The 22,990-nt window shown below is 33.8% G+C and overlaps 2 protein-coding genes across 2 annotated transcripts; both read left to right on the top strand.

The window, feature by feature from the left end:
- The first annotated feature begins 10,596 nt into the window (after positions 1-10,596).
- Positions 10,597-11,532, top strand: LOC145009728 (uncharacterized). Its single transcript, XM_078968368.1, has 2 exons — positions 10,597-11,083; positions 11,153-11,532. Exons 1-2 carry the CDS (start codon positions 10,597-10,599, stop codon positions 11,530-11,532), a joined length of 867 nt encoding a protein of 288 aa, XP_078824494.1.
- Positions 11,533-16,427: 4,895 nt separating this feature from the next.
- On the top strand, positions 16,428-17,669 carry LOC145009727 (zinc finger BED domain-containing protein RICESLEEPER 2-like). The gene is made up of 2 exons (XM_078968367.1): positions 16,428-17,483; positions 17,664-17,669. The coding sequence occupies exons 1-2, from the start codon at positions 16,428-16,430 to the stop codon at positions 17,667-17,669; spliced, it is 1,062 nt and encodes a 353-aa protein (XP_078824493.1).
- The last annotated feature ends 5,321 nt before the right edge of the window (positions 17,670-22,990 follow it).

The following is a 22,990-nucleotide window of genomic DNA, read 5'->3' as shown; positions in this document are numbered from 1 at the left end:
CCGAGTCCACTCACAATTCTCCAAAAATACACCAATAATAAATACCTGGAAATTAAAGGCTGTTACACTTTTTAATTATTAACGTTTTCTAAAGTAATGTTTTAAAAACGAATTTTTTGGACGTGAAAATTGGGTCGTTACAGTTTTACATATTACAATTCCTATTGTATTTTCCAATACAGTTAAAACAAATTACCACCAATTTTAAGATGTTTTGATTTCAATTCTTTTTGAACTCTAGAAATTTGATAGTTTGTGCTTTGTTTTTTCTCGGAAAAATAGTTTCCACTTTGAACTTGATTTCAATTTAAGGTAAGAAATTATGTTTCAAGTTTGAACTTGATTATGTTTGAACTTGAATGTTGACATTAGAAAACTTTTGACATCCGACTATCTGTAACTTCAGTTTGAAGTTGAACTTGATTATGTTTGAACTTGAGTATTGGAAAAATTAACATCAAGACTTTTTCCATTTTCAAACAGTTAAATATGGCTTCTGGATCACAACAACAATCACAAACTCCGTCCAATTATTCGACTCATACAAATGTACGGACAAAGACATATATAGGGTGGGATTATGCAACAATGGTAATTGATGAGAGGGGGAAAAAGCATGCATATGTAACTTTTGTCAAAAACTGATCAGTGGTGGTGGAATAAACATATTCAATAAGCATATTGTTGGTATTGAGGGTGAGGTAGTATCATGTCTAAAAGTTCCTCATGAAGTGCGTTTTACTATTAAAGGGTATTTGATAGAACATGCCCAAAAAGATAAACACACAAATACTCTTACTATATCAGATGATGATGAAGATATGGAAGAAGCACAAATACGGAATGTCAAGGCATAATGTACTAAACAGGGAAAAAGGAAAGCTACGCCACTCGTTCATCCTTTCTTTTCAAAAAACATAAATGATTCTTCCCAGCCCACTATCAAATCGACTATGCAAAGCAACGCAAAGTTACACGATGTTGATTTAGCTATTGCAATGTGGTTTTATGATGCATGTATACTTATGAATGTGTGTAACTCTCCATATTTTCAACATATGGTAGATGAGATAGCGAGTATCGATCATGGTTACAAAGCACCTAATTATCATGCTTTGAGGGTCAACTTATTGAAAGATGCAAAGAAGTCAGTTTCCTTGTTAATTGATTCTTTTAGAGAACAATGGGTTGATACCGAATGCACAATAATGAGTGATGGATGGAGGGACATTAGGCAACGCCCCTTGATCAATTTTTTTGGCTTATTGTCAAAAAGGTATATCATTTCTTAAATTTGTGGATGCATCTGGTATACAAAGAAATGCTACAAATATGTGTAATCTATTTGCTGAAATATTTGAAATGGTGGGAAAAAAATAATGTTGTTCAATTGGTTACTAACAATGTTGCCAATTATAAACTTGTTGGTACTAAGTTAAGTAAAAGGTATCCCACTATTACTTGGTCGCCATTTCCAGCACATTGCCTCAATCTTGTCTTGAAAGATGTTTCAGAATTAGATGATGTGAAAAGTTTGGTCACTCTTGCATCTAGGGTTACTGTTTTCATTTATAATCATAAGTGGCCCTTGAATTTAAAGATTGGAATATGTAAACACGATTGTTTTAATCAAAATAACTCTTTGATTATATGAGAAACTCTCTCAAAACTCACGATATTACAATGTTTTCCAATGATCATAACTCGACCTAAAACCATGTGTATATATACTCCTAACTACCGACTTGTAATTAGATTACAATTAGGAAACTAGAAACCTACTTGTTTATGATTTCCTAAAAACTAGGTTGCTATTACTTGGTCTCCAAGTCCTACTCGACTTAGGATTCCAACAATCACCCCCGAATCTCTAAGTCCTTCTAGAGAATTCTTCAACCCGATCCGTATTTAGAACACAGATTCGTCGTTGTCGTTACGTTCCGAAAAATCACCATCTTGTACTTTTTGGAGTCGTTCCGGACATTCAGAAGCAAAGTGACCCGGTTTGTCACACCGAAAACAAATGACCTTAGATCGGTCTTTTTCCCTATTTTTATCGCAACAACAATTACATTTTTTGCAATCAGAATTAGAATTGGATAGTTTATTGGGCCGATTGCTTTGAGAAACCCTATTATTCCCTTTGGGCTCGCCTGACCCATATGACCCGGATCCACTCGATCCATTAGTCCCATTAAACTCATTCGCTTTATTAGACCCATTCGATCCTTTCCAGTTTCCCTTCGTTCCCCGATGAGTTACCCCTACCAGCCGACGACCCACCTCCATCTCCGATCGATTTTTCGGCGAATAGAACCCTTGATTAATCTCTCCCATCGACATCTTCTTCCCTTACTCGTTCCTCGTAGGCCTTCAATCGCCCTACCACATCCTCGTATCCAACAGTTTTCAGGTTAAGAACTTGTTCAGGGGAGGCTACAATATGGATGAATTTCTTTGGTAAAGATTTAAAAAATTTCTTAACCATCTTCGATTCTTCAATTGTTTCGCCAAGTGCTGCTGATTGAGACGCAATTTCGGATAACTTTCCAGCAAAAGTATCAATCGATTCTAATTCCATCATCTTCATTATGTCGAAGTCAGAACTTAGGGTTTGTAATCTTGCCTCTTTCACCCTATCAGCCCCTACATAACGAGCCTTGATCGATTCCCACAAAGCCTTTGAAGACTCGACATCGCCAATTTGCATTATCAAGCTTTCTGGAATAGCCTGATAAAGTAACCCCATAGCAAGGTAATCTTTCTCCTCATTCATCTCTGTTCCTGGATCGATCACTGTCCAAGCCTCGTGAATTCTAAGCACCACCATCATACTCAGGGCCCAGATAGTGTAATTTGTTGGTGTGAGAATCAGACATACAACAGAAGTCGCTCCCACCTCCTTGGTCCTCACCGGAGTAGGTCCTCCGTCTTCCCCTGCATCAACCATGTTGACCTGACTCGTCAACAGGTAAAATCGATCTCACAACTTCTTGTTTCTTAGCTCTGATACCAATTAAAGATTGGAATATGTAAACACGATTGTTTTAATCAAAATAACTCATTGATTATATGAGAAACTCTCTCAAAACTCACGATATTACAATGTTTTCCAATGATCATAACTTGACCTAAAACCATGTGTATATATACTCCTAACTACCGACTTGTAATTAGATTACAATTAGGAAACTAGAAACCTACTTGTTTATGATTTCCTAAAAACTAGGTTGCTATTACTTGGTCTCCAAGTCCTACTCGACTTAGGATTCCAACAGAATTGGTTGAGAAAAAGACCCGACTGGAAAAGATCATCCGTCCAGGTGCTACTCGGTTTGGTACTGCGTTCATTGCATTACAGAGTTTATTTGACCATAAGTCAGATTTACAAGCAATGGTTACATCTAACGAGTTTAAGAATATGCTAAATGTGGGAAATACAACTGATTCAGAGACATTGTGATGAATAAAGAGTTTTGAAAGAACTTTATGATTATTGTGAAAATGATGACTCCTTTGTTGAAGCTTTTGCGGTTTTGTGATTCAAATGAAAAACCAGCAATCAGTTATGTTTATGAGGGAATGCGTCGAGCAAGGAAAGGGGTTAAGGACTTGTTTAAAAAGAAGAAGGAATTGTACAAGCCGTATACTAACATCATTGATAGTCGGTGGGATAGGATGTCAAGAAAAAGCATTCATTGTGCGGCTTATTGTTTGAATCCAACAATTAAATATGATCGTGAAAATCTTTGTAAAAAGAATGAGGTGTTTCAAGGAGTTCTTGATATGGCTGAGAAGAATTTTAATGGTGATGAACTTGTAGATCTTACAATGAGTTTAGGTTACTTTCGTGATGCTGCTGGTACATTCGGTAGACCTAGTGCTGTTGCTTCTCGGTCCATTTCACGTCCAGGTAAGATTTAACAACTTCACAACATAATATTTAGTTAATTATTAAGTTAAAAACAACATAACGTGTTCTTAAATATTAAAAAATATTTTAAAAATTTATTTTGTAGATGAGTGGTGGAAGTTGTTTGGAGGAGATCTTCCAATATTGCAAAAATTTGCTATTAGAATCTTAAGCCAAACAACATCTTCTTCCGATTGTGAACGTAATTGGAACGTTTTTGAAAGGATTCACACCAAATGAAGGAACATGTTGGAACATCAAAGACTAAATGACCTTGTATTTGTGCATTACAACTTGCGTTTGGAAAATAGGTACAATATATTTTAGATTTTACAAGTTATATTTTAGTTTATCATCTTACAAGTTATATTTTAGATTTTGTGAATGTATTTGTTAGGGATGAGCATAGGCGGGTACCCGGCCTAATTGTCAGGAACCGGAACCAGAACTGGAACTGGCGGTTCTTAGAATGTTGGAACCGGAACTGGAACCGCCGGGTACCCGGTTGTTTATTGATTTTTTTAATTATCTCATTAAAAGGTAGATAGATTAAGAGAAAATGACAAAAATAACCATTTACACTAATTACATTACAAAAATAACCAAAAAATATCGAAATTACAAAAATAGCCAATGATTTCGCAGATGGAAATGCCCCATCTGCGAAATCAGCAAGCCATCTGCGAAATCCCCCTTCTTTCACTATATAAACGTTTTTTTTTCTCCATTTTTCACCATTTTCTACACAAAAACTCTCTCTAACTCTCTCTATCTTTGGGCTTTTTTCGCGATTTTAGCTAGTTTTTGAAGAAAATGAAGGATTATGTCAACAATCCTGCATGGTTAGATTTTAACTCTTTAAATGTTTAAGCTTTTTTTTTGTTATCATTTATTGTATTATTTAGTGTTAAAAAATGGTAATTTTGTTGTATTTTGATAGTTTTAATATTTCTTTAGTATACTTGAAGCTTAAATGGTATTTTGTTAGTGTTTGTTTGAATGTACAAGTAGAGACTGCATAGATAATGTTTACAATTTGTTATTTTTGTTGTTTGTTTAGTTGTTGTATAACCTGAAAACTTGTATATTGTTATCGTATAATTGTTTATATAAAGTGAAAAATAGTTAAATTATGGTATGTGCAAAATAGTCGTTTGTATATATATTTGTTTTATAAGTATAGCATTTGTATAAGTTGAAAATTGTCGTGTATATATTGTTAGAAATTGTTTGTGTTTGTCGTATAAGTTGAAAATTTGTATAAAGTTGTCGTATAACTTGCAAAATTGTTAATTTGGTTGTCGTTTTATTTAAAAAATTGTTTGTTTATATGATTATAAAATGTTAGTTTATATAATTAGAAAGATAAAAATTGTTTATGTATTTGTCGTTTAAGTTGAAAATTTTTGTTTAAGTTGAAAAATTGTCGTTTATATATTTGTCGTTTAAGTTGAAAATTTTGTTTAATAAAATGTTTATATAATTATGTATGATATTGTTTTTTATCGTAAATATATTTGTTGTATAACTTGAAAAATTGTTTATATATGTGTATGTTATTGTTTTTTATCGGAAATATAAAAATAATTATTAATTAAGAAATAGTATTTGAATTACTAATTGTTTATGTACGTTCGTAATCATATATTTTAAAAACAAAATATTTTTTAGTTATCTAATTTGTTTTTGTGTTTTTTTTTTCAGCATGATTTTAGTTTTATCAATGTGAAAGCGTTTGCGAACTTAAAAGGTTCAGGCGGTAACATATGGGAACTATTTGAAGTTTTAGATGATGCCAGACGTGTCATTTTCAGAGATACCGTATTTGGTTATTTTATTGATGTCCCTCGTTTACAAGGGGACGCATTGTTGTTCCATAAAATGTTCCTTCATCAGATCCGACCGGACCCTGTTTTATCTCCAGATGGAATAAAACGATTATATTTTCGAGTAGGCAATACGAAAATGGTTTATGGGCCGGAAGAGTTTTGTTTGATAACCGGCTTCAATTTTGGGGAGTATCCAAAAAACATTGGGAGAAAAGGGTCAGAAAAATTATTAAGCAGTAAAAAAAGATGTTTATTGCGTGAACGGCTATTTCCGGACCATACCAATAGTTCGGTGAAAATCGACGACCTTAAACGTTTAATTTTAAATCGAACATTCCTAGCATTTGACGACGTTGATGCAGTTAGAGTATGTTTGATATACATTCTGTGTGAAGGTTTTTTGGGTAAAGAAGTTAATGATCGGGTGCCACAAGATTGGTTTTTTTCTGCTGAGAATTTGGATCTCTGGAACAGGTATATTTTGTTTACGTTAAAAGTTATATTTTATTAAAGTTATAATTTATATAAAAACTAATATTGTTTTTTTGTTTTGTTAGTTTCGCTTGGGGTAGCTATCTTTGGGATTTTACTTATGTTGACCTTGAGGATACATGGAACAAAATACATCATTATTTATCACTTTCTGAGCGTCGTCAAACTTTAAAGTACTCCGTATCAGGATTTACGGCTCCAATTAGGGTATAAAAATTTTCTAATATTTAAATTGTTTTATTGTTAAGTTTTTTATTTTAATTTTAACTTTTATTACTGTAATTGTAAAAAATTGTAGATATGGATATATGAGATGATTCCGGCTGTTCGCGCATGTGGAATTGTATTGAAAAAAAATAAAGACTTGCCTCGGATGAAACGATGGAGTGGAACAAAAAAATTAAAATGGGTTGACGTGAACAAGATTTGGTCAAAGATGTAGGTTTATAAATTTTTCGTTTATTATTAATAAATTTGATTATTATACTTTTATATGCATTTTTAATATGTTTAATTTTTTAGGAGGGTCTACCACCAAGACAAAACATGTTACCGGGTGATGGTGAGATGACATCTTGTTATTGTATGTCATTTCAAGAGCATGTATATGGTGAAGGGAAAGCAGTTTCATCCCCAGTACGAGACCATTTTAGGAGACAAGACGAATCTTCGTCTAGTATGTCGTCCAGTGGTCGCTCTCATGGTAGAGGTAGGGGCAGTGGAAAACCCAAGTTAGACGAGGTGTTGAAACGGCTACATGCACTGGAGTAGCATGTGTTTATGAACCGACAACCTACAAAGTTTTTTGGTGAAGAAGTGAATACTGAACAATTTTGGAACGACATTGCTTTTGATGATCCGATAGTGTCACAAAGAAATTATGATGAGCAGGTTAGTTACACGCTACATTATTTTTTAAATTTTATTAACAAATATGAATACTTTGTTCATATTTTATATTTGAAAATATAGGTTGTGCAAGATGAAGTGATGAATAAAAACAATACAACTGAAAATGTTTTTTGTGATATTCAAGACGACAAGGTTGTTATAGATATTACCTTTACGATTTTAATAATTACTTTTTAATAATGTGTCTTTCGTTATTAAGTAAAAAGTTATATTTTTAATGTAGGTGTTGGAGGAGAGGAATGACTATGCGGGAAACAAATTTGATGATGATGTGTTAGATGTAAATGATTATACTGAATTTAAAGAGATTCTTATAGTTACATTAATTTATATTTTGTTTTTAGTAGATTAAATCATTTATTTAATTAGATATTATTGCTTATTAAATTATGTGTATTTCGTTATTAAGTATAAAGTTTTATTTTTAATGTAGGAGTCGGAGGAGAGGAATGATAATGCTGGGAACAAATTTGATGATGAGGTGTTTGACGTAAATGATTATAGTGAAGCTAAAGAAGTTCTTATACTTACATTAAATTATATTTTGTTTTTAGTATATTGAAACTTATTTTTAATTAGATATTATTGGTTATTAAATTAGGTGCCGGACGAAGATGAAATAAGAATTACGGCAGTTGTAGATTATTTTGATGAGTATGATGGCAAATAAGTTACACACGATAAAATGAGGACTCGAAAACCATTACAATATTTGTGCACTCCTTACACCGAGGTATTCGTTTTATTTGTAAACTCATGATTTTATATTTATGTGAATTATCTGAAAGATATAGATTTAAACATTTGAATATTGATTTTAGTTTCACACGACACCGAAGCCAAAAAGAAGAACAAAAAAGAAAGTTGATATCAAATCAACAAGTCCCGTTCCTCATCCAGTTTTTGGTGTTGCTCATGACTTCTCCATGTTGTGCCTGCAACCTTACGTAGCAGGGGCGGTGAGGTTGTCATCTAAAATTATTTATTTCATTCATATGATGTCCAGCATCGTTTGTTAAATTTCGTGTTAGATAGAGATTTTTGGAGCTCATTGTTTGGGCGTACACACGGCGGATGGTTGGAGTCATCGGTAAATTAATTGTTAATTTATTATTTTAAAAGTTAATTGTTTTTTAGTCAATAACAAAAGTATCATGTGTGCAACATATAACCATTTGGTACCGACTATTAATGGAGAGACGGTTTGAGAGCGACCGGCATACAATAATGCCTCCAAATTTTTTTGTTTCTCATGCTTTGGAAGAAGGACAGGATTGGAGGGCGTTTATGTCTGGTATAGCTACGTACCCCGACTTCATGATTGCTTGGTGGGATGTTGATACGGTAAACTTAATTGTTTATATTGAAAATAATATCGTTATTTTTGTTATGTTTTTGTATTGTGATGTAAAAAAACATAATTTTATTTTATGATCCTTATACAGGTCTTATTGCCGATTCATTCATCCCCTAATCATTGGCTATTTGGGGAACTACGATTAGCGTCAATGGAAGTCCATATTTATGACAGTCTTGGTAGAGGGGCTTATGAAAAATTCTACTCTGAAGGAATCTTTTCCAAATTTGAACGTCGGGTGGCAAATTATCTGGACAAGATTAAGTATTGGGTCCAGAGGAACACCCCAAGGATTCCATTGAATATGCAATTCATTTATGAAGAAAATGTTCCCCAACAAAGTAGTCATTTGGGAGATTGCGGTGTTTTTGTTTGTATGTTTCTGGAGCAATTCGTTTCAGGTCAACCAATACGTGTTCTTATTGACCCAAAGAACGCAGCTTTAGAGTTCCGTCAACGGATGGCAAAAATTTTTTGGGGGTCTAGTCTTGGTCCTATGTAGTTGGATTATATAATTGTATATCTAAATTAATGTTGGATATGATTATTAGTTTATTTTTTCAGTTTCGTGAACGGATGGCAAAAAATTTAACGTTACGGAAATTACAACAAATTAATAACCTACTAATAACTTATGAATACATACAACATAAGAACGACTACAACATTTGTTTTAACGTTACAAGTACACTGTTCTAAATGTAAGTACAAATACAACAATTTATTGACATAACAACTTCAAAACCATAAAAACAATATTAAAAAGCGTACAACTTGTAAACAAGAACTGCCAAGAACAACACCCAACTACAAATCAACGCTATCTTCAACTTCTTATTTTCTGATTGAAAGAGCTTATTAGAGTTAGCTACTTTAGCTATTACCATAGATGATTGGTCATTCTCTTCATCAACCCAACTGATAAACCCGCATTTTGGTCCCTGTTAAATTTAACATTGACAGTAAGAAATTAATTTTTTGTCATGTAAACACGAGGGTTTAAATTTGAATGACGTTAACAACATGATACCAAATATGGGCAAGCGTAAAACAATCTTCCTGGGTTTTTAGATGTTCCCGAAATCCTAACGATACGTTCTCCTCCGCAATTGCAGTATGCCATTAGCCTTGTTTTTCTTATGAATAGGAGTTGCTTTCACAGATAAATTTTTCATACTGAGTGACACCCTTTTATAGAAGAAATCATATTACAGACAATTCTTTTTGACTATGAAATGAACTGGTTTGACTATGAATTCAAAAAGTTGAACTACGAAATCCAGACAAGTACATTCTGTAGTATTGTCTTGTCGGTCAGTGAAATTTGACTATGAAATGAACTGGTTTGACTATGAATTCAAAAAGTTGAACTACGAAATCCAGACAAGTACATTATGTAGTATTGTCATGTCGGTCAGTGAAATTTGAGTATAAAATCAAATGGTTTGACTATGAATTCAAAAAGTTGAACTACGAAATCCAGACAAGTACGTTCTGTAGTATTGTCATGTCGGTCAGTGAAATTTGACTATGAAATGAACTAGTTTGACTATGAATTTAAAAGGTTAAACTATGAATTTTGAACAGTAGAGATACAATATTTTCTATTTATAATCACATTTTATTGATATTGCATTTGTGTGATGATTGTAGAGCACTTTCATCGGTTTTGAAAATGAGTACTTACACCGAAAGAAGCTTTTCTCAACTACCAATTTTCTTGCATAACCTTCAAAGAACAAATCCTAATACCTTCACAGCCATCAAGAAAACCGATACCAACCGCTTTCAATTCTGTTTTGTGGCTTTAGGTTGCGTGGTATAACATACTTCTTTTATTGAGTTATATAATATTTCATGGTAATGTATCTCGATTAGTTTTTACTCATCACTAATATGTGTTCGTTTTTATGTAGATTCATACCTTCCTTAGGTGCATGATACTGCTGATATATGTGGGTTATTTACCCCTTATTGGGAGCTATCTGACAACAATGTACTTCGCAGTGGCTTTAGATGGAAATCATGAACCACTACTCTTATCAATTGGTTTGGGAACCTTAGAGTGTGAAGAATCATGAAGATGGTTCATGATGAGGTTAAAAGATTGTTTAGGTGAGGACATAGAGGTTGGTTTCATAAGCAACCTGTGTGATAAAATAGACTTTGGTGTTCAGAGTGCCTACCCGGATTCCTATCATGGATATTGTCCTAAAGATATAGCTCGAAAGATACGTGACTCTGTGGGACATAACAATACGGAAGTTGAATCGTTGTTTTGGAAGTCATGCAATGCATATAGCATTGATGATTTTTACTTGTGTTTGGAAAGGTTGCAAAGTGCATGTAGGAAATCACCTTTCTTCACCTTGCTTAGGAGTCCAATTTACTGGCTTGACGATATACCGATTTCAAAATGGACACGAGCATTTTTCCCAAAAATACGCTACAATGTTAAATCGATTGACGTCCCTGAAATTTTGCAAATTATATCCACACGTGAGTTTCCTATAACAACGATAATTGAGTTAATCACCACGTCGATACAATCAAAGTATGCTGAACGGGCCAACGTGGCGGGTAAGGGAGATTGTTATATTTAGTTTTTTTAATGTGCTATTATTTTTATTAAAATATCAAATTTTACAGGGAGATTGTCTGGTGGGTTGACCCCTTACGTTGAGAGTAAGGTTCAAAAATGTGTCAACAAGTCTTATAATTGGAATGCAAGACGTTTGTATGGGGATACATTTGAAGTCGATGACAATTTTGCCACCACCAACATACAACTTGAACGAAGGGTATGTAGTTGTGGTAAATGGCAAAAAAGCGGTATACCATGTGCCCATGCTATAGCATGTCTAAGAACCCGCACATCTGAATCCATTAACAGAATGGTTGATTACAAGTTCACTAATTATGTGTATCGACTTCCATATGGTTCTGAGTTGGTGAATAATATACCATCACATGTGCATTGGGAAATACCAAATGAAACGGTGGTCCTGTTACCTCCCTCAATGCAGTAGTTATTCATGTAGACTTTATACTTTATGTAGTATTATGTATTAGTTTTTTATGTACCCCGTTTTTATTTTAGTGTCGTGTTACGTATTAGTTATCCATGAAACTTGTTTATATTTTTATATCGTATTATGTATTAGTTATTTATGTACCTCATTCATATTTTATGGCGTATTATGTATTAGTTATTTAATTTATGTCGTATTATGTATTGGCTATTGAGGAAACAACATACATTAAAAGAAATGGACGTTTATTAAATAGTAACGACTACACACATACAACAACAAGCAACTTAAATAACGAAAATCAATTACCTTAACCAACATGCATATTAAAAATAAGGGACATTCTTTAAAAGATTCCATGCATCTATGTGGGTAAACTCGCTACCATCATATTCAAAACGGTATAGTTCCAAAGCCACCTGCCGTAGAATGTCTTCATCCGTATTTGCATGTTCGTTATCCAACTCGTTGTAAATACGTTGAAACTCTTTCACCTTCATTTTCAAATCCAGATGCTTCGCTTTGACATATTTTCTTCTTCGATATTGAGTACGCCCCCTTAAATGGGGAAACAAATGACAGACACGAGACCAAAATGATCCAGCACAAACTTGTGGGGGACCCGGTGGAAAATCCTCCTCTACAGTTATAATCCAAGCTTGAACCAAAGCAACCTCCTCTGCGTTCCTCCATGTATGTGGTGAGTCCATAATTGCAAGGAGGGAAGTAATACGAAACAACTACAACGGATATTAAAATCTATTTATAACGACTCCTTACTTTCCTGCTGCAATGGCTTGTCAATTCAAGCAGCAATGTATTGTGTTGTCATTCGACCAGGGATGACTTGTCAACTCGAACAGTGCTCTGTTGTGTTATAAGTATAGTACACTGCATTCGTCAGTTAATTTTGACTATGAATTGCAGACATATTAGAAGATTGGACTGGGATTTTGTGTAGAAACTACTATAAATTGACCTTATGTTACATAAATACTTTATTAAATAAACCAATACAGCTGTTCAAATATTGTTTTTTATATTCTACTCTCTTACTTTCAATCAAAATGAGTTCTATATCATGGAGCAATGAAAAGTTCTTGGTTCTTACACATGCTTATATTCATGTGTACGAGACAAGCAAGTTGAACGATCCAATGTTTTGGAGCCGTTTAACCAATATTTTCAATGCTGAAAACCAAATGGCTACACGAAACGATCGTGAAGAACTAGACATCTTAGCAAGATGGTATGAAATGAAAACCAAAGTTCTATTATTCAACGATCTTTATACCAAAATTGATGACACCCGTTTAAATGCTACTGAGGAGGTCATCTTGGAAACTGCTAAGGAGGAGTACAAGTCATTAAGTAACGGGTTGGAATTCCAGTTTGAAGCCCCTTGGAATATTTTGAAATATATCCCATTTGTTTAAAATCTATTTTAGTTTATTATGTGAGTACTAGGTTATTTTCATGTACTAGGTTATTTTCATGTATTTCGTATGTATTTCGTTTGTTTAAAATCTAAATTAGTTTACTATGTGAGCAACTCGTATGATTAATTTGAATTAATAAATGCCCATTGCATTAGTTTTCACAATACATCAGAGTACATTTCTAACAAGGATTCCATGAACCATTACAAACATTACAACAATTTAGGACTGTTCAGTATTCGGATAAAACCGAATTATCCAATTGGACAATTTGGATTGGACTATTTGGTTTGGATTTTTGGATTTTTGGATTGGTTCTAATAAAAAACCGGATTAAAATTTTGGATTAGTTTTGGATATATAAAACTAAACCGAATAGTCCAAAAAAACCGATTAAATTTTCTATATTTATTAATTTATATTTTTTATATTTAATATAGATCATTAAATTTAATATCTATATGTTATATATTTTTATACCATGTAATAAACTTTATTTGGTTTTTCATATAAAGAAAAAACATCATAAATGGTCCCTGTGTTTTCTTAGATTCTGAAGTTTAGTCCTCGTGGTTTAAAAATCTCATAAATGGTCCCTGTGCTTTCAAAACTTTTTACAGATGGTCCTTATTGCTAACTCCGTTAACTTTTGTCCGTTAATTGAGGAGCATTTTCGTCATTTCACACCACAAGGACCATTTATGATCTTTTCAGTTATTTTTTTTAAAGAAAAAAACTAAATATAATTATTTAATATATAAAATCTGTCTCTCTCTCTCTCTCTCACATTTGTGTTGGAATCCGTTGAACACACCTGCAACTTCAACTTCCCCCGATACCTCATCTTCAACGATGACTTCTTTTTCTTCTTCAGTTAAATCAACGAATCTAAAAATCAAGGGCACAGTGAGCAACGAATTCATCGAAGAGAGAGCGAGGGAGAGGTCAAGAGACAATCGACTGGTTCTGGGGGTTGCTCGATGGAGAGAACGGATTTGATTTTGCATGTTTGAAGCTCTATGTTTGTAAATCCCATTTGAAGAAGACGAAAGGATTTTTGTAGACCGAGTTCTTTAGTGTATTCCTAATTGAAATATGATTCAATCTGCATCCAATTGTTGTTCTTCTCCATTTCATTGAAAACCTTGAGATTGGATTGTGTTCCTCAATTTGCCCCAAGCCCCTAATTCTGTTCACTGATTCCACGGACACAGGAATAGAGGTAGCATAGAGGGGACTAAGGGAGGAGATGTTCATTTACCTCAATTTGGACCTGCAAGACAAGATATCTTCAAAAGCATTTTTGATTCACCCCAAATATTTTCCTCAATTTATACATCGACTAAAAAATACGTGATGAGAAGGTGGCCCTTCTGAATCAGAGCCTTAAATTTGAATCAAACTGAAATCGGTTGTGTTTGTGTGAATGAAGAGAGGATAGAAGGGAAATAAAGTTTGATTCAGGTAAAGAGACGAAAAGGGGTAGGTCTTTCATGTTCTTTGTGGTTCTTGGTTTCATGTTCTTTGTGGTTCTTGGTTTCATGTTCTTCTCTGTGTGTAACTTTGAAAACAAAGAAGAAAGGGAGAAAACATAAATTAAGGGAATAAAGAAGTAGAAAATACAATTTGTTTGAGGTCAAAGGTTGCTCGTTTGAGTTGATTGGAAAATAGGTTGTAGGGAAGAGATAGAGTATTTGTTAGGGGATTTGTGGTGGTTTCAGGTGGATCTTCTTCTTTGATGAACTCTGACATTTTATTTGGATAGAAACGATCTACCATTTTATGATTGTTTATCTGTGAGAGAGAGACAGAGAGAGAGAGAGGGAGGGAGGGAGTTTATATATTAAATAATTATATTTAGTTTTTTTCTTTTTAAAAAAAGTAACTGAAAAGATCATAAATGGCCCCTGTGGTGTGAAATGACGAAAATGCCCCTCAATTAACGGACAAAAGTTAATGGAGTTAGCAATAAGGACCATCTGTAAAAAGTTTTGAAAGCACAGAGACCATTCATGAGATTTTTAAACCACGGGGACTAAACTTCAGAATATGGGAAAACACAGGGACCATTTATGATGTTTTTTCTCATATAAATAAAGATATAAAATGTCAAAAGACTCAATATCCTCGTGAGATGTAATTATCCCAAATTCCCAAACCTTATCCCATGCCCCTGCCGACTGCCGTTTGTTCCTAATTCCATTTTCCAATTTCAATCTATAATGAAGAAATACTCAATAGATGGAAAGAAATTAAACTTTGACAAAGGAACTCAAACGCCAATGGAACTCAAACGCCAAAGGAAATCAAACGGCGCTTATGATCTGATCCTCATATTTAGATGCAATCATCTTACATCTATCATAAAATCTCCAAAAAATCAGACTAGTAACACAGCAAGCGCAGAAGAAGCATGTGAACTTTTGAATCGACAATTGATTCAGTGCTTGCTTTAGACCTCCATTGATTCAATCGTTTATATCATATCAGGTTCATGTATTTTGCAATTTTGAGTTACGATTATTGATTATTGTCTAAGATTACATAAGCTAATGCTTAACATAATTTGTTTTTTTTTTTTCATTTATGCAGATAAACCAAAATGAATCAAGAACCAAGTTCAACTAAAGATGCAACAATTAGTCCAGATAAGCCATCGAAAGACACAATCAAGTGAAAGCGAATGAGACAAAGATCAAGTGGTTGGGATCATTTTATTAAGTACACTGACAAAGATGGTTTCTCACGAGCAAAATGTAAGTATTGTCCTAACAAAACCTTTGCTTGTGATAGTATAACAAATGGAACCTCTAATCTTCTTAAGCATTCTAAGTCATGTCCCAATAACCCCGACCATGCTACGCAACAGACTGTTTTGAACTTACACTGCAATAATGGTGAAAAAGAAGGAGAGGGTTCACTTTCTTGTTGGAGATATGCCTCTGATGCAATTAGATCAGGCCTGGCACACATGTTAATCATAGATGAGCAATCATTCCGATTTGTTCAAAAAGAGGGCTTTAGGCATTTTATGTCAATTGCTTGCCCTAGATTTCAGTTTCCTTCTCGAATTACTATTGGTAGAGATATTTACCAGATGTACCTAGATGAAAAAAAGAAATTACAGGGATGGTTTGCTAGGAATGGACAACGTGTATCTCTCACTACTGATACTTGGACTTCATTACAGAAGGTCAATTACATGTGTCTAACTGCACATTTTATTGATCCTGAATGGAATTTACATAAGAAAATTTTGAATTTCTGTCCTATATTGAGTCACAAAGGGATTCAAATTGGTGAGATGATCGAAAAATGCTTGTTGGATTGGGGGATTGATAAATTGTTAACTATCACAGTTGACAATGCAAGCTCTAATGACACTGCTGTAGCTTATATAAAAAAAGAGTAGAACAATGGGGTACTGATATACTAAAGGGAAAACATCTCCACATGAGATGTGTTGCACACATCATTAATTTGGTGGTGACAGATGGGTTGAAGGAAGGAAGTCTTTCAATCAATAGGGTTAGAGCAGCTGTTAAATATGTCAGAAATTCACCTTCTCGGTTGACAAAGTTCAAGTCTTGCATTGAATTTGAAAAAATTCAAAGTAAATTCTCTTTGTGCTTGGATGTTTGCACCAGATGGAACTCGACATACTTGATGTTGAGTAGTGCTTTAAAATTTAAAAGAGCATTTGTAAGATTCGAAAGTGAAGATCCTCGGTTCTGTTTTGAACTCCAAACATTAGGTGTTCCAGTTGAAGAAGATTGGAAAAAGGTTGAGATGTTTGTCACTTTTCTTAAGAGTTTTTATGACCTTACTCTTAGAATTTCAGGATCTCTATATGTGACATCTAACACTTTATTTCATGAGATTATCGATGTTGATAGTCTTTTGAGAGGTTGGATTGAAAGCACTAACAGTGATTTTGTTTCAATGGCAAAAAAGATGAAGGACAAATATGATAAGTATTGGGGGGACATTGGGAAAATGAACATGTTGATTTATGTATCAGTTGTACTTGATCCCCGTCATAAACTAAGATATGTGGAGTTTGTTTTCTCTGAGTTGCATAATCAAGATGACGAATCTGAGATGAGTAAGAATGTTAAGGATGCAACTTATGAAGTATTCAATGCATATCAAAGAATTGCTACTGCTGGTAAGTCTAATGAGAAAAATCCTCATGTAAGTAAGCATAATGTGCAAGAAACTCTTGTAAGTGACATGAAAGAGAGGTATAAAAAGTTCAAGAGCTTATCAGGAAATGTGGATGGGAAATCTGAACTAGAGAAGTACTTAACTGAAGAAAATGAGGCTGATGTAAATGGATTTTGTATCTTGACTTGGTGGAAAATAAATAGCAATCGCTTTCCTGTTCTTTCGCAAATGGCTCGAGATATAGCTGTCCCTATTTCAACTGTTGCATCAGAATCATCTTTTAGCACCGGAGGTCGAGTTCTTGATTCTTTTAGGACTTCTTTAAGCCCTAAAATGGTTCAAGTACTTATCTGTACCCAAGACTGGATCCGAAAATCCCATAATACTTTAAATTATGAAGGTGAGATACATGAAAATGAAGAACTTGATGAAGGTATGTATTGTATTTTAATTTTGATGTTTTTATTCTCATTTTGTAAACTTTAATTCACAACTTAATCATGTGTTTCTACTTTTTTTTAGAGTTGAATAAGATGACGGGGGATTTCAGCATGCTCGATCTATAAGACAGGACTTTAGTGGTGATGAAGAAGTTGATGAAGTTTTTTTGTTGGGTTGTTAAATAATTCATCTCCAATACTTTGAATTTCCATTTGCTAAAATGTATTTTGTTTCTGTCATGTTTTTATGCCCATTACTTTTAATGTGCATTTGCTGAAATGTATTTTGTTTTTGTCGTATTTTTATGTCCTTTTGAAGAATTATATTAATGATTGGTTTTATAATAGCCATTTGTTTTTAAATTAATCCAAGTTAACTTTATTTTTGATGTTGAGCTTAATATAATTAACTCTTAGAAACCGAATTGCAAAAACCGATCCAACCGAATTGTAATTCGGATGGTTTGGATTGGATTTTAATTTTATTTGGACTATTTGGATCAACATATAAAAAACCAAAATTTATTTGGATTTACTTAACTGGATTGGATCAAACCGATCCATCCAAACGAACACTCCTACACCAATTACATGAAAAACAACGACATAATACGAACAAAGCATTAACGTAAAACACAAGTCCATGGGTTATTCTTAACAGAAATTAGAGCGGTCTACATGAAATACTGTTTATTTTTAACAACCTTCCAAACTTCCTCATATTCGAAGTCTCTGCCGTCATGCTCACAGATGTAAAAATTTGTAACAACTTCCAAGAACTCTTCTTCATCCCGATAACGAACATTGTTACGTTTCGCATAATTACATGCTCGATTGAACCATGTCACTTCTTCCTTTACATCCATCCACTTAGTAACAACATCTGATTTTTATCTTTTTTGTCCTTTTCCCATCTCATGGTTAAACAAAGATGTTATGCGAGTCCATTCATCACCAATTAGGCAATGTGGGGGAGCAAGTAACGATACACCATCCTTAACACTTAGCCAGCAGCGTGTTAGAACTAACACCTCGTTTGTCGTCCATGGCCTTTCAGAATTGGAACCAGGTACTTCATTCGAAGAACGTGCTGCATTCGACGACATTTCTAATAATGGGAGTTCGTTTCGTTTAGGTGATTTGGGTGTTTGGTGTTTAGATCTTAAACATCTATTTATATAAATAAATAAACTACGAATTAAAACTTTGACTATGAAATGGTTACATTTGGACTACGATTTTCAGCTTTATGCAGTGATTTATCATGTCAAACTGTCATTTATGTCATGTCACTTAAGGGTTCCACTACGATTTGCAGGTTACTACAGTAACTTGGCATTACTGTCTAATCATTTCAAAGTTGGACTTGTCATTACTGTCTAGTATGTATAAATACCGCTTATAGATCAAGTTTATTAAAAATTAGTTACAAAATTGTTGTTATATTATCATGATACAGATTAGGTTGCAAAAGGATCGTTTGTTGTTTTTTTTTTAAATAACAAGTTGTAATTGTTAAAAAAATTATACAAACTATATTTTATAAAATAAAGGCTTCATTAATTGTTATAATCAACAAACTAAACAAAAATATGAAAGCATAGCAATGTCTTGTAAGATTTAATAAAAATATTACAATACATAATAAGTTAACAACTCGTCATTAGTCTTAATTTCAAGGTTGTTTTATATCAAAATTAGCGTTAAAGGTTTGTGAGCAACTCGCTGAACCACCAATATTAAATGTCATTTCTGCAGTAGAAATTATGTGACGTGCTCCGCTACCGGACGCCCTTCCAGTACAATTATTTCTCGTGTGTCCTATTTGACCACATGTAGAACACTCTTTTATAATTGGACCCTCGCCTTGGGATGGAATGCGGTCTGCATTTCTTGGTCTGCCTGGCTGACGTTTATCCATTATTGGTGGCTTAACAATCATCAAATCATCGCGGATCTCCCATTCGGATGGCTTTGGCAGAGGGTTTATTGATTCCTCATATGTTTTCCTCAGTGTTTCGGTAAAGTAAGCATTTAATGCATACCTCGAGCAGTCTTGGTAATTGTTCACTGTTAAACATCTTATGACATGACCACAAGGGATCCCATCAAGTTGCCAATGCCTACATGTACATGTCATATGTTTGAAATCAACAATCACATTTTGTGCCCCCTTTTTGACCTCGCATTTCGTATTTGAGATCATGCGAACATCCCCTTTGGTAAAAGTTTTCTTATTTTCTTTTACAATTTCATCCGCCCAAGGGGTAAGTGTTGTTGTTGCTTCCGCTAAAAAAAGAGCCAAAATGAAGAAGTTAAGATCAATAACATCAAAATTAATAAAACATTAATATTAGAAATTTACTTAATACCTGCAAAGTTACGTCTTTGAAACCACCATTGTTGCATTGTAGCACGAAAAAAATTGATCAACATAAGTATTGGCACCTTACGTGCGTGTCTAGATAATGCATTTATAGACTCCGCATTGTTGGACGACATAAGATTGTATCGGTTCCCTTTAAAATGTGCTCTTGACCAAGTTTCTGGATTTATACTTTTTAAGTACTCCCATACTGGTTCTTTTGTCTTTTTCATAACATCCATGGCATCATCAAAATTATCAACTGTGTACGCCCTACACGCCTCCCAAAAAATTCCTTTAACTGTCTTACTCTTGCCGAATCTAGATACTATGTTGAAATACAAATGGACACCACATATTCCATGATGAGCGTGGGGAAAAATGTTGGCAACGGATGTTGCTATAGATGGAGACCTAGCAGATATAATTGTAAGCTCCTGCACATTTCCTATGCAATCACGTAGTTTTTGAAAAAACCATGTCCAAGAATCGGTACACTCATTTTTGCATATACCATATGCAACCGGTAATATTTGGTTTTGTCTGTCCTTAGTAATTGCAAGTAACATGGTACCTTTGAACTCGCCCTTTAGGTGAGCTACATCTACTACTAGGGTCGGCTTACAAAAATTGACAAAAGCGCGTACCTACAATACATTGTATATATATATTAAAATACACCAAAATAAATATTAAAAAATTAATATAATATGATAATACTAACTGAGCAACCCAGTGCGACGTACAAAAACTCAAAGCGATCATCAGCATATATTTTAATATGTGTGACAGTACTCGGATTATGTTTGGCCAAGTTGTGACAATACGCCGGAAGTTTGGTAAAAGAATCCTCTTTCATACCCCTTAACGACAACAATGCATATTGCTTCGCACGCCATGCCTGATGGTATGAGATATTGATATTCAATTGAGCATTTATATCATTAACAATTTCTTTTCCCCGATAAACTCTACTATAGTCTTCAGCCAAAACATCAGCAACATATTCACCCAAAACATATTTGTTTGCTTGTCGATGATTAGGTTGCAACAATGTTGAAGAACATGTGTGTACATCAACAAATTTATTCACTTGGAACCAATAACAATTTTTCGAAACACACACAGTTTCATACCTTGATTTGGTGGATCTACTTGTCCTCGTCTGGAAACCTTCTCGAAGACATTTTTTACCAATACATCGCTTTAAAAGTTCTTTGTTCTTAAATATACTCTCACATTGAATCTTTTGAAGATTCATGTTTACCATCTGTGTTGGGATATCTTCATTAATCTCAACTGGCCATGCTGGTACAGGGGGCATACCGTGAAAAAAGTATCGGGAAACTTAGCTTTAACTTCATCACCCAACTCATCTCTATCGGAATTGCTTTGTAGCTCGGTTATATCTAAACATACATCACCAACATCAACATAATACCCGTAAACATGGGTTTTTTCATTTTTTTGACTTATTTTTTTTTTTCTTTTTAGTTCTATCTACTACACGCCTACTTATAACTTTAACTTCTTGTTCGGCAACATCATCACAACGACCACCCACATCATCAAGATAAGTACCAACATCATCATCACCAACATACTTGTAATTCTCAGGATCCACATAGTGAATAGGTGAATAACTAACATTAACATTTTCAGCAACACTGTGAAACTGAGGTACACTAGGAGTATTGAAAGTACCTATCGGATCGTTGCTCCCTTTATAATTACATAAATTACCAACAAGCTGGTTTCCAATTTCACCACCCCCATTAACCTCCTCAACTTCATCAACCACCACAAACACTTTCACAGCCCTTCCTCCACTACATTTGATTACGTTTATCAACATTCTAACTTCCATGTTTTCAACTATAGCTATATAATAATTTATTTCGGGATGGTGGAAACGAAGACCAATTCTATATTTGTCTAACAAACCAATTTTGCTTCTTACCAAAGATACAAAATCACTATAACTAATATACTCAGAAAATATCAAAGCAAGTTCATAAATACCTCCCTGTGGACATATGTATTCCAGATTAGTTCCATTAACTTGCCATCTCCCACCGGTTACAAGACAAACCAAATATTCAATCATTTTTTGAGCAAATCGTAGAGAAACTTCCTAAACAAATAACAACCTATTTTTCTACAAAACTTTTTATATAGCAACATGATTTCGTAGTCAAACCAATTAATTTCATAGTCAAATTAAAAAAAAAATACAAAAAAATCACAATTTCGCAGATAGAGTGAGAGTAAATCGCAGATGGACCTTCTCCGTCTGCGAAATTACCACTATATATACACAAAAAATTAAAAAAAACCACCTGCGAATGTACAAGCACCTAAAGCACAGCTGTGCTTTAGGTGCTTGTACATTCGCAGATGAGATGCTGATTTCGCAGATGGGGCATCTCCATCTGCGAAATCGTTGGCTAATTTTGTAATTTCGATATCTTTTAGCTATTTTTGTAATGTCATTAGTGTAAATGGTTATTTTTGTCATTTTCTCATAGATTAATCATTAAGAATTAATAAACAAACATTTAAAATCAATAAACATTAACATTAACAATTATATATGTAAATGCTTTAAAATGTATAAACAGAGAAATGACGATTTGAAATTGGTGGCAAATATGGAAAATAAACAAGATAATTAACATATAATCATACATAGTGTATATACGTTATCATGCATCTGTACACATCATATAAATGGTAAATTGAAAAGCTCAAGTCTAAAGCTACTGTGTTACCTCATATATATATATATATATATATATATATATATATATATATATATATATCGGTTCCGACGGTTATCTAGCGGGTAGCGGTTCTAAAAAAATGAGAACCGGAACCGGTTGTTCTAAGATGATTTCGGTTCTAAAGGCGGATACCCGGTTCCAATGCTCATCCCTAGTATTTGTAGATTCAAGATTGATAAGAGGGTTTATAATCCTCTTGACTATGAAAATACTGACAAAACGGATTTTTGAGTGGTTGAAGAAGAGCTGGAAGGTGAACTT

This window comes from Lactuca saligna, chromosome 8, assembly GCF_052625555.1.
Source record: "Lactuca saligna cultivar CGN05327 chromosome 8, ASM5262555v1, whole genome shotgun sequence".
In the NCBI taxonomy this organism is placed as follows: domain Eukaryota; kingdom Viridiplantae; phylum Streptophyta; class Magnoliopsida; order Asterales; family Asteraceae; genus Lactuca; species Lactuca saligna.
Note: the sequence above shows the minus strand (reverse complement) of the source record. Positions and strands in the feature narration are given on the sequence as shown.